This window comes from Rhipicephalus sanguineus, chromosome 2 (genome assembly GCF_013339695.2).
Source record: "Rhipicephalus sanguineus isolate Rsan-2018 chromosome 2, BIME_Rsan_1.4, whole genome shotgun sequence".
NCBI classification, from domain to species: Eukaryota; Metazoa; Arthropoda; class Arachnida; order Ixodida; family Ixodidae; genus Rhipicephalus; species Rhipicephalus sanguineus.
The window spans coordinates 99,154,453-99,167,639 of NC_051177.1; the positions used below are offsets into that span (position 1 = coordinate 99,154,453).

Here is a 13,187-nt window from a genome sequence, read left to right on the forward strand (position 1 = left end):
CGAACTTTTAAAGTGAAGATAACGGTGCCTGTCTGTAGGTTTCCTGTAAAGCCTAGTGGTTAGTTTGTGTCAGAGATGCAAACTGTGACGTCCAGAAAGTTAACGGTAGAACGAGAGTAATCATGCGAAAACGAAATAGATTGGTGAACAGTGTTGAATCAGCTATAAAAGATAAAAGTTCATTTTCACCATGGGGCCAGATCAAAAAGATGTCATCTATAAATCGCTTATAATAAAGAGGCTTTAACGCGCGATTTCTTAAAAAGTCATTTTCCAGAACAGACATGAAAAGGCTAGCGTAATTAGGTCCAATGCGAGTGCCCATTGATGTTCCACTTACTTGAAGGTAGTGGGAGCCATCAAATTCAAAATTATTAAGCTGTAAGATTAATTTCAATAAGGTAGCTAATGTATCACTTCCAATGGGCTTTTCATCAGACAGTTCTTCGTACGCTTGAATTACTGCCTTGATGCCATCGCTATGGGGTATATTGGTATACAGTGAAACCACATCTAATGTCACGAGCACGGAATTGTCTGGTATCACGAGTTCATCAATGTCCAACAAAAAATGATTTGTGTCTTTAAGATAGGACGAGAATTTACATGGAAGGCTACTGATTATTACATCAACGTAGCGGGAAAGTGAGCTTCGAGAATCGAGAAAGAGAGCTTCGAGAATCGTATTTAATCTATAAGTTTAAAGCCGTCACTTGTGGTATGAATGAAAGCGCTGGCAAACTTTCATTTTTACCCATTTAGTTTCCTAAACACTCTTGACTACCCCCGCTATTATTGCCGCTATGCTTTCACGCAGATAGATTAGTTCCCTGTTTGAGCTTTGTCGGATCATGACAAGATGTTACACCCGCGTTTATGTTTATCGATAACTTGCTCGCAGTTGTACCTATGACGTGCTATTGATGTTTGTGCCGGTGACTCACGCGTTATGTGGCTTCATCATTTTTTACTCATTGTTAATCATTTTTTACTCTTTTATTCGTTTTGTCTTGCGCAAGTGCGCACGCGTGTATTCTCGTTTTTTCTTGTCCCATCACGCGCACCGTTTCCCCACGTGCTTTTACCAACCGCTTGTCAGCCAATAACAGCGCTATGATACGTTACTGCGCATTTTATATTGCGGTACCGTCGCATGTTCGCATCACTCCGACGAAGGCCGGTCCCGCGGCCGAAACGTCAGTCCTTTACCGAACAATTTTTCCTACGTGCTTGATCTTTTTCAACTTTTACTTCCGGGTCCTTTGTTAGCACTTTATTGTTTTCATATATATATATATATATATATATATATATATATATATATATATATATATATATATATATATATATATATATATATATATATATGAAAGCCCCAAAGAAAAATAATTCAGAAAAATGCTTCCGAAGCGCGGAATTCAAGCAGGGACCTTTTGCTCCGCAGCGATTAGCGCTATCCACTACGCCACGAAACGCAGATCCTCCACGTAGCTAACGGCGAGCGTTATATACACACCCTTTACCGCTGAACGGACTCAGAGACGGCAGGCGATAATAAGCGTTTCTTTAATACCATCGAGATGGCGTTACGGGCGCATTTAAAAGTCGTCGGCGAGCTCGCTCGCTTCTTCTTATATTTACAGGGAGAACCTTGCCCTTCCGCTGTCTGCTCGCGCGGTTTTCTCGTGGTGAGGGGAAGAGCAATGTTTCAAGCTTTCACCGTGATGTCCGCGCTCATGTTACGGAGCGTACGAAAGTCACTCGAGCTCAAGGGACGCCGCTAAACGAACAAACAAAAGATGAGCGCGAACTATCAAGTGTCACAGCTCGACACTTGAAGCACGCTAGTTTCCTTCGCTGCTTCGGCCGCCTTTGCAACAGGAGCGCTGCTCAAACTGACAGTATCCATTGGCGAGCCTCACTTCGTATATATCAGAATTATTTTTCTTTGGGACTTTCATATATATATATATATACATACTTATACATATACGCAGCATGACGGCGGCGACGGTGACGGCGACGGTGACGGCGACGGCAAAAACCAGCCGAGGCTGTCGCAATAATATGTTAGATGACAGACGAACAGAATAGAGACGCAGCGCTGTGTGCGTGCGTGCGTGCGTGCGTGCGTGTGTGTGTGCGTGTGTGTGTGTGTGTGTGTGTGTGTGTGTGTGTGTGTGTGTGTGTGTGTGTGTGTGTGTGTGTGTGTGTGTGTGTGTGTGTGTGTGTGTGTGCGCGCGTGTTCGCTGTCCGAGTTTTAATGGTGGTCTAGAACAAGAACAAGAAGCGTGCCGCTCACGCAATACACCGCCTTTCCATGCAACCCCTTAACCTAGCGTCATTTTCCCCCTAGTGGTAAGAGTGATCATCTAGGTCTCGCTGTAAAGTTGTTAAGTGGGCTTGGGGGACGCATGAGGAGGCGTGCATTTTGTCGATTCAAGTACGCACGATATGCAGTGCAGTAGTTGCTGTCCCTGAGTCATACTGAATTATAATGGTGGAATAACCTAAGTCGCCGATTTTTTTTTTCGTGTGGTTTCTTTTAACGCAGAAGAGTTGGACGAGGCACAGGAGGTGACAAAGTCCATCGACACAGTGCCAATGAGTGTATGGGAGAAACCCAAGCAACAGTCAAACTATAAGGACCCCCAGCAACAGGGAGCCATGGACAGGGAACAGCTGTACTACCCTTCTCCGTATGACGCCGGAGGCCGTCGCTTGGCGTCTCTGTACGCGCCTGAAGGATTGCACTCTGGCTGGGCCTCGGCACGAAGCCTGAATGGTGCAGCGGATGAGCCAGAGGACGAAAGGATAGGGCCGCATCACACGTACGACGTCCCTTTCTTGCGCAGTCTGCCGAACTGTCAGCAGGAGCTGGAACAGCATTTGCAGGTACGTCGAGATAAGAGTTACACAGTAGGTATCGTGGAGAAATGGACCCGTGTACTGAGTCTTTCATAAAAAGGAGCTCCGGATGTTTTAGATATAAGCCGCTGGATAGTTACTCTCAACTTCTGTCATTTTCCAATGGGTATCAGTTCAATACAACAATTTCAAGCAACAGTTGCGGGTGTTGTTCGTCACCTACTGTTGACGCCACGAAAGAATATTAAGTTTTGCTACAAGGAAATTATGGTTTCCCCTATGAGTGCTACAACATTGCCTTCTTTAACCAGCAGTAGATAGGATAACTCCACTACTCGTTTTCACAGAAATTGATTTCATTGTATTTATCTGTTAGTCAGTTAGTTAGTTAGTTAGTTAGTTAGTTAGTTAGTTAGTTAGTTAGTTAGTTAGTTAGTTAGTTAGTTTTGCGCCAACATCTCCTCAAATCATATAAATAAAAAAAGCCCGTAAACGTGATAATCTGCTCAAACCGCTATGCTGCCTGGAGGCCACAATTCGCACCTATACAGCCAGTGGTTAGTCTCTAAGGGCACATTCATGCCGTCCACTTTCGGAGGTCGCCCGGTGTTTATGAGCTCTGATAGCCGCTTATGAGCGGCGCTTCACATCATAAAGCCCACCGCATGCTAGAGATATGTCTGGCCTGAATGCTTAATATAGAGTGAAACACTATATAAGGTTTAGACATACATGCAAAACTGAGAATAGACAGGACAAGCCACATCAATTGCTTTCGGCCATTTTAGATGCGAAGTATCTTAAGGCGGAGCTCAATCCGGTGGTGGTGGTGGTGGTGGTGTGCGGCGTGACCACCCTTACTGCGCATGCGCATACCCTCTCCACACACCTCCTCTCCACTCACCCTCCCCCCTTCCCCTCTCCACATTCCCTCTCCTCTTCCCCTTTCCACTTTCCCTCTCCCCTCCCCCTCTCCCCTCCCCCTTTCTACTCTTCCTCTGAAACACGGGCTAGACATGCCGAAGTTCTCTCCTGCGCAACGCCGCGATGAGCTCGAGCGCATGCGCGTCCCCTCCGCTTCTCTCTCCTCTCCCAGGCTGCCCCCCTCTCGCCCGCCTGTCGACCGCGTTCCCCGCTCGCCCTGTGAGAATTAACGGCCGGGCTAGATGGAAGATACGACGCGCGTAGCGTCCCTCTTCGCGTTCCACGACGCGAGGTCGGTAACATGCCCAACGAATGCCAACGGAACGCGATCGTGCAAGTGCTCCGGCTTCGCATCGCCTCATGGTCCCCTTTAGCGGGAGATGGTGTAATTTTAATATCATTCCCCCTTGTTCTTTCGCAACAAAACACTAGTGTCTATGTACCAGTTCTATCGCACAGCAGTGTTTGGCCCGTATTCACTATTAAAACTTATCTTTAACTTATCAATTAAGTAACCAATCGGCGCTTAACGCGTTTCACAGACCAATCTTGTACTTAAGGTAAACTTAAATCGGCACTTAACTACCGGATAGTAAAGTACAGTATGAAAACTTCTATAGCCTCGTTCGCAGGAGCCTTACTTACCCGGAAAGTGGTACTATCATTAGTGAGGCTTATGTGCCGTTTTTGAAACTTTCCCCAAACTTAACTCAAACTTACACTTTTCTTGTACTTTCATAAGTCTACTTTTCGCGATACTTAAGTTCTGTTCTTGAATACGGACCTTAATATTCAGTTGTACTCACCCTTACTTAACACAATGAGCATACGCAAAGTGTATGCTGATCACGTATTTCTCAGAGTTCTAAAAAAGAGCAAGCTATACGTTTTGCCACGTTGCAGTGTACCAAAAAAAGGACGACATAAATGCTACAGAGTATACCTACGCAGCCTTCAGCCTCTCAGTTTCAGCGGTAGCTCTCGCGAGTTTCACAAGTGTTAAAGGGCCTATGACACCCAATTTTTAACACGAAAGTGTTTTATGCCGAGGTCCGCCAAGACTTCAGTGTGACGTATTTCCGTCACGGAAATGACGTCGAAAAATTTACACGATCAGATGATAAAGAAAAAAAGTTCCGTCAACGGGCATCGAACCCACGACCACTCGGTCCGCAACAACAGATGCCGGGCACGCTATCCACTGCGCCACGGTCAGACTCTAGAGGCTTTACAAACACGCCTTTTATATCTACCACTCTCCCGGTCGGCGGGGTGGTGTTGCCTTCTGGGAGTGGTAAAGCAAAGTAATTCGTCATTACTGTGGCCTCCTCGATTAGCACCTGCAACGCGTTACACGTCCGTCCCATTCGGCGCGTTTTCAATAGAAGTTCAATTTTGTGAATGCCTTAACACACTGCGAGGTGGCGATCTTAGCCCAAGCGCCGCAAAAGCGTCGGCTTCGCTCATAGCATCACGCCAATTCAAAGCAAAAATAGCTCTGCGACGCGCGCCTGTCCCACCTTGCTGTAACACCGCGTTCCCCGCTCACGCGCTCGCCCCGAGAAAACTCGCGTCCGGGCTACCGCGGGGCGGCACGACGCGCTTTGCGTTTCCCTCTAGTCCGGCCGCGGTATTCAATCACATTTTAACATGCCACGGGATGGACGCTCTTCTGGCTATCACACCTCGTTCTCTCATTACGCTTTCACAGTTAACTACTGCAGCTACTACAGGGGTTTGTTTAATCATTTAACATGGACATTACACGTCGGGATGGAGATATACCACCAATCATCAAAGTAGGTGCATCCACATCTAAACGGTGCTGTAGCTGCCAAACATCGATATACATTGTGCAAACTCTCTTATATCAATGTACAGTAAACATTCAGTTACTTCTGTAAGGGCACGCTTTACTTTGGCATTATTCCGGTTCCTATGACGGAGGGATCAACCATCTTTTTATCACAATCTGTGTTATGTTGGTTAATCCTTGTGCGCTCACAAACAAGCTGGCGAATTTTAGTGTATTTCGTCAAGCACTAAATTTGTAAATAAATATTGTGAACACGAGAGCGGCAACGTCTGGCAACACTGGCACACTCACGAGCCATGCCGTAACTACCGTAACAAGCTGCTGGCTGTGCGAGCGTCTGCCTTCCGGCGAACGATTTCGTTCCGTGGTCAGCTGCGCGGTCACTCGAGCATTTTAGGCTTTTTTCAGCTTGAAATTGAAATTGAACGACTAGCAGCGGCTGAAACTTTGGTAGAAGACAACGGCTCGATCCGCTCCATGCAGCACATGGCATCACACACGTCATGGCTAAACGGCGGTTCTCGAAAATATTTCGTACAGTTCATTTTTCACGTATTTATAGGCACAATATACCTTCTCCTTCTATTTTTCACTGAATACCAATTTTTTGGTGGCCGTGTCATGGTCCTTTAAGCGTCTTACTTGTTTAAAGGAATCCACTTCTGTATATTTGGTACTGTCGAGCTAGTTGGCACACCTACCACAGGCAATGAAATTCAACTGAGTCGTTTATTGGTGTGTGGGTGGCATTTAATATGGCAACAGGTAAATGTGACTTGCGCGTCAATAAACGACTCAATTGAAGTTCAGTGCCTGTGTATGTACCATTCAGGCCCGTAGCCAAGTGCAGCTTCCCCTCCCCCCCGCAATTTTTGTGATACATGGTGTTTTACCGAAGATAAATAATGATATAGGCGTTTTTCTCAAGTAGTCAAGGCTTTCAGCAAGTATCCCCCCCCCCCCCCCCGAAAAAAATTCCTGGCTACGGGCCTGGTACCATTGTTTGTCTGTCCGTGGTTTCTTAAGTTTTTCGCGGCTGTGCTCAAGATAATCTAATAAGTGATTATAGCGTAGTGGGTTCTGGTACTTGTATTGGTTGCAAGGAAGCCCATAAGCGCATGTCCACTTCCTCGTCTGTGAAATTACGATTTATAGCGTGGTTTCGCAAGTGCACTATTGGTTGCCAGGAAGCCCATAAGCGCATTTTCGCGTAAAGCTGCCCCCCCCCCGTCTCTTTCCTACGCAACGCATGTTATACAAGACGAGAGAGGGAAATAACCGGGCGTCACACAATCTATAAGTGGGCGGTTTAAAGATTCAACCCATAAAAGGGCAAGCCATAATTCTTCATCGTCATCAGTGTCTCGTCAAATCACATAATGTAAGACGTGCAGCTGGTGCCTCGCTTCTACGATGAAAATAATGGCTTAGTATGTGCAACTTCACTAAAATTGGGCGCCAACTTTTAATGGGCTATGTCCTCGTTAAGGCCTGGCGTTTTTTTTTTTGAGCCTAGCTTTTTCTCATGGAAATCCCCCCCCCCCGAAAGTGCGGTAATTGTTTAGCGGTAAATGCGCTGTAAATGGGATGCAATACCTTCGAAAGTTCATATCGTCCTGACTGTCCCACTAAAAAGGCAACCTGTTTATTCAGATGTATTCACAAACGAACGCTTTTATCAAAGTAATCATGCGATAACAGCAAGAGTTTACGTTTGTTGCTGTCTTTCTACAAAAAAAATGTGAAGTGAACTTTAATAAAACATGTTGATAAGAGCAGAACCAAATGTCTTGCATAAGTTCGACTCACTAGCCATCATGTCGCGTGTTGTCGTATTCTGTGCGCCTGAGGACGAATATGCAATATACTTAACTTTGTTGTGTTCACTAACGAAGACAAGTATTATCCCGAGGACCGCAGCAAAAGAAAGCTAACAATACTTTTCAGCGTTTTTTCCAAAGAAAAGTTAGCAACATGGAAAAACTACTTAATTGCAAGGCTCGCCTAATGAGAAACAAAAGAGCGAACAACCCGCACAACATATTTTCCTCGCTCTAACTAAGGGGACCTCGACGATCGAAACCACCCTTAGGAACGCTGGCGTGCGATGCTTAATTAGTCAGACGTTGCGTGATAGCCCCTGTAGATAGTTATCGCAAGGTGTTTCGTTACTGACTAATCTGCACTGCTGTCTCCATGTTACTCAACACATCGTCTTCAGCTGCGTTATGAGGACACCATCCCGATACATGGAGCTCCGAAATAACAACCGCTAATGTACTTTGTATCAAGTGCCTGGTCTTTCGCCTTCTTGCTTAAACTTATTTATTTCCGGGACATATCTTTTTTTTTTATCTCACGCTGCATACGGGCTCTGCAAGCACTCCAGGGCTGCTGCATCGTTGGTAAATGCAGCGCCTGCAATATTACAACGTCATAGGTCTAAACTTAGCGGGAGCATTCCTTGCGAAGGCTTCAAGTACCAGATTAGAGGAAAGGCTGCAGTGTCTCCATTTTTTTATTAGCTTGGCGCTTGGTTGCGCTTCATTACGCCATGACAGCATGACAGGAACACCTGTGTCGCATGTGCAGGCGACGTTTAACGCATTACTTATGCGAGAGCTTGTGTATTTGAGAGTTTCGTAGAGTGTGCAAGACAACAGAACGCAGTCAAAAGAACTCTTTTATATTTGAAGTGCTGATTATTTGTCACACACACACACAAAAAGCGAGAAAACAGGAAGTCGACGACTCTGAGAGACAAGTTTAACAGTATGCGAATTCACGAAATCACTCGTCCATTACGGGAAACGTTTCGTGCGCCAGTAGTTGCCGCAAGCAAATCAAACTGTCGTGATACTTGATGAAGCCGCGCAGAAAAGGACAAATTCACGCACACATAAGGGGACACAAACACAGCGCTTGTGTTTGTGTCTCTTTATGTGTGCGTGAATTTGTCCTTTTCTGCGCTGCTTCATCGAGTATAATGGCTCACCAAATAGCCCATCAGTGCATATTAAGCAAACTGTCGTGGCTCCTGGCACTGATTTTGCTCAGTAATTTATTAGGACATGCTTTAAGGCTGACAGGATAAACGCTGGTCCCCAGTTATCCGGTTGACCCAGCCATTAGTGTGGTATGATATACAACTAACGTACATTTAGAAGATCAATGTCGCTTGTGTCTCTCAAGAATGTTTCATAAGGGCACCGTTTTATTTTTAACGCGATAGCGTTAAAGAGCTCGTTTCGCAGAAATTCTGGTGTCGGCGTCGGCGTCGTTCATCTTGAGCAAAAAATCAGCGTTCTCCGTGAGCGAAAATTTGAGATAGATTCAAGTACATAAATATTAACAAACTTCGGTTTGAGTGCGAATCGCACCCTGGACTTCTGCGTGGCAAGCTCGTGTCCTGCCTCAGAACCATGCCGGTGGTCCAAACTGTTTCGGGAAAAACCCTATAAGAATGTCATGCAGTGCCAGGAGTGCCAGGAGTGCATGTAATATTGTGTGGCAGAAGCGTACGATCGCACCAAGCTTCAAAACGTGTGAATAGCGCAACGAGAGGTTGGTTTAAATGCCCTCCAGTTACAAAGCGCACAGGCATAGTCAATCATTATCATTATCAACAACAGCATCAACGAGGAGCGCAGCTGTGATTCTATTCTCTTCGTCCGCGTCGTCGTTGCGCTGTTTCAAAAATGTTCAAGTACTGTCACCAACTAGCTCAGCTTTCAATCCTTCTGCAGCTGTGCAATTGCACGTGTTGCCTTACGGACGTGTAGTGGGTACTTCATTTATTTTGAATTATGCAAGTATAGATGCGAATGGGCTTTCGCATCTGTACTTGCAGTAGGCATTCCAGGATACGATAGCGAAGCTAGCCAAGCAATTGATAAGGGGATGCGAACTCGGCCAAACTACGCTATCGCGTTCTACTCTCGAAGGCGAAGCTCAAGCGTCCTGCAAGTTTTTCAAAAAAAAAATTACGCCGATTCCTCTAAGAGCTTCTACCAGTCCGAAATTCGGCTTACAAGAAGAGTAAGACTTGGAAGTTTAATGAAGGCTTAATCACTAGTAAGAAAAGTAGCGCCACACATTTTATATTAATCATATTTTGGCAGATTAACAATGACATAGCTGTTATTTTTTACGATTTCTGTTTAAATAAGACTGTCCTGTAGCTTTAAGAAATGTTTAAACATAAAGGTTACACTATGACATGTCATGTTTATTTCGTTTTATTTTTACAGATAAACACAGAAGATGAGTTGATGTCTTCAACAGAACGTATTGAGAAACACATCTATTCCAAACCTGGTAAGAAACCTGCCTTACAGATAACTTGGGTTGATTCGAGCAGTTCTCGGTATTCAATTTCTGTCCATTGCTAATAAATAAATACCGTTTTTCTAATTGCCATGTACATTTATTTCTTAATTGTCATGTGCATGTAATACATGGTGATTCTTGTAGAACTGACTTATTTCGTTGGGGTGTAGTTTTCTTACAATTTATCTAATTTTAATGCGGTTTGCGGCAGAAGCATTCGGGAAGGACGAAACTTTAATGGTCCCTCCCGTTCTTTGATGTGCGGCACAAAAGAAAAGAAGAATAAATAAGAAATAATGAAAACTGCGGAATGCTATACAAGGAGGAACAGGTAGTCTGGCGCAGCATTCGCGTCAGCCAGCGGCTGCGGAAGTTGGCAACGCCAGGTTCATCTTGCTAAGTTGACACGAAAAGCGAGCACTCTATACTTCCACGCGCGCGCGGAGCCGCGTCAGCTTGATGCATGCGCATTTGCGCGCGCCCGGCGTCCCTTCTGTGTGGATTTCGCGGAACGTCGCGGTTTTTGTTATTTATTATTTGTTATCTCTCTTCGGAATTGCAGATCAAAACACGGGACAGGCCATTCAATTTTCATCCTTCCTAAACGTATACCACAAACCACATTAAAACCAGATAGTTTGTAACAAAACTACAGCCCAATGAAATAGGTCAATTTTAAAAGAATCACCCCTATATAATACGAAATTTGGGCGTGGGCATTTTCTCTGTCATGCATGTGATGACAACATTCCGTAATAGCAGGTAGGCCTACTATGTTAATTTGGCTGAACCACTGGCCGTTCCTAACACCAAAGTTCTGTGTAAGTTCATCGGAGCAGAGCACCGTTTATGAAAAAGTAAACAACACAACTTAGCCTATCGCCACACGATTATACACGTAAGAGTAGTAATGGTTTTGACATTTTCTTGCTCGATTTTTCTTTTTTTCTCTAGCTTTAGCAATTACTTCGGAAAAATACGTAAGATGCTAAACATGGCGCAAACCTTGAAAGCTTGCGCCAGGAACGACATGTTGAGAAAGCATCGACACCAACTAGCCCAGAAATGCGTTATTCTTGAATGCGTAAGATGACCCGTGCTTACGCCTCTTCGTACATGTATATGTGTAGTGACCTGGCAAAAGCTCTGTATGCTCAATCTTTATACGCCTTTCCTCATATGTCTTATAGGCCGAGCCAGTCAGAGTCAGAAAGGGTTTTATGTAGGCAATAAACGAATTACAAAATTTGTGTATACACAAGTCTGTGGCCCTTTCCCCAGTTCACTCCACCTAAAAATACTCCTTCGAGTTATTTGACGAACTCTGCATCATTCTTTTTCCTTGTTACGCAGCCATAGTGTACATGTCGCCAGAAAAGTGCAACAGCCTCCGAAAGTCCCTTCAAGCTGGGAACATCATCGAAAGCTATCCCAACGGAAACGTCTCTTATGTCTACTCGAGACCCAAGAAGAAGCACTGGAGAAATCACGATGAAGAACTGCTCTACGCTGACCACAAACTGCGCAAGCTGTCGAGGTTAGTTTTGGCGAAATGAGCAGCAGTTGTATTTAAACAGTGAAATATTCTAAATGTAGTCCAGTGCGAGAATAAATAGTTTTAGCACTATTTGAACGTGTATGATGCAATATGTACGGCTATATTCCTGAGTAGAATGTATTGGCAATAGTGTGAGCAGTTATTTTTTACGTACCCGACATTATCCCCACCACAACGGTCTACTTACCGCTAAAGTGTGGCCTTAAAGCTTCATGCTAGATTTTGAAAGCTTGGATGTGGAGGGGGCCAGGGTTCCTTCAGATACGAAATAGAAGCGCGATGGCAGCGGGAATCCGCATACTGACACCCTATTTAAATTTCTGGACAAGTGTTCTGTATCTTTGTTAAGACTGGTGGGCGGATTTTCCATGTGGTCTTATAGATTGGCATTAAAAAAATACTGCACACACGATACAGTAAATGTGTCCATAGGTTTAGCAACTCTTCATAGGTTAGTTAACTTAAAGTTTAATGTGGAACTACGCGAAATAGCTTGATGTACAGTAACACGACCAGCTATGACCACTGGACACATGACAACAGATTCCACAAGACACTGCTTCATTCCATGCACAACACCGGCCTAACGGTGCACGTCTAATAGACATATAGCCACAAAATATTATGCTTTATGGGCAAGTGTATGGCGCATATAAGAAGAAAAAAAACGTGAGTAGAAAGAATGCATTTCCAGCTTTTCCTTATTTCATATTGTTGCGCGTCCTAGTGCACCCGAACAACAAAGAGCATCAGTATGATTTGTTCACATATTTCTTTAGACTAAGAGAAACAGCCGTCCGTATCGTGTTCAAAAATTGTTCTTTCAATCGCTATTGCATGCATATAACGCTTCGCAGGTACGCCGAGGAGCTGAAACAGGCGCAAATGAGCGCAAAAGACAGCGTCTTGGAGACCGGTGTCGAGGCTTACGAACTGTCCGAGGCCGAGTGTGACATGCCCACAAGACGCTTCGCCATGCAGAGATAGGAAGGAACGCAATCCACAAGCGCATCTATAGTGTGGATGTCATTTACTTGTGCCTCGTTGAGCGCTGCTCGAAAACGAACGTGATCACGTGCGCCATGAAGTGTGACTCATTTTCCTGGTGAACATGTTGCCAAGTATGTCAGTGGACAGTGACCAGCGTATGCAGCTCATCATGCTTCTACGGTGGGATGTTAAGAGTGACTCTATATAGGTAATCGAGAATGATCGACTAATGTGCCAGACTGGTGACATAAAAAATGAAATAAAAAGAACGTCGCGTAAAGTTTGTGTTTTGCCATGTTCACCCGTTTTTCGATATAGAAAATTCACCACATGGTCTCGGAGAAGGAGCACTTTCTGGTCGTCTGTAAATCAACGCGAATGGGCTCCTGAAGTTCAAGTGCTATGAATTGCAATTATCTTGTGAAAAGTTATCTTCCGTAATACGAATTACATTACGTTGTTCTCATTGCAAATCAGTTCTGCGGAATCCCGCAAGGTGGCGGAACGGTTAAGAAAGGGAAAGTAGACAACCACCCGTTTGTAGCACGAAGCCACAAGGAATCCGTATGGATTTCCTTGTGGCTTCGTGCTACAAACGGGTGGTTGTCTATTTTTCCTTTGTTGTTCTCATTCGTCACATTATTTATTTTTCATAGCTAAGTGCGCGCTATTGAACGGTTTTCTTTGTACGTGATAGGGGCA

At 44.7% G+C, this 13,187-nt stretch overlaps 1 protein-coding gene across 1 annotated transcript; it reads left to right on the forward strand.

Moving 5' to 3' along the window:
* Positions 1 to 2,554: 2,554 nt before the first annotated feature.
* LOC119381233 (uncharacterized) lies at positions 2,555 to 12,975 on the forward strand (the record flags this gene model as incomplete). Its single annotated transcript, XM_037649173.1, is given in 4 exon segments — positions 2,555 to 2,895; positions 9,859 to 9,925; positions 11,291 to 11,474; positions 12,353 to 12,975. Coding segments are annotated over 4 exon segments (672 nt in total). The 3' UTR covers positions 12,483 to 12,975.
* Between the last annotated feature and the right edge of the window lie 212 nt (positions 12,976 to 13,187).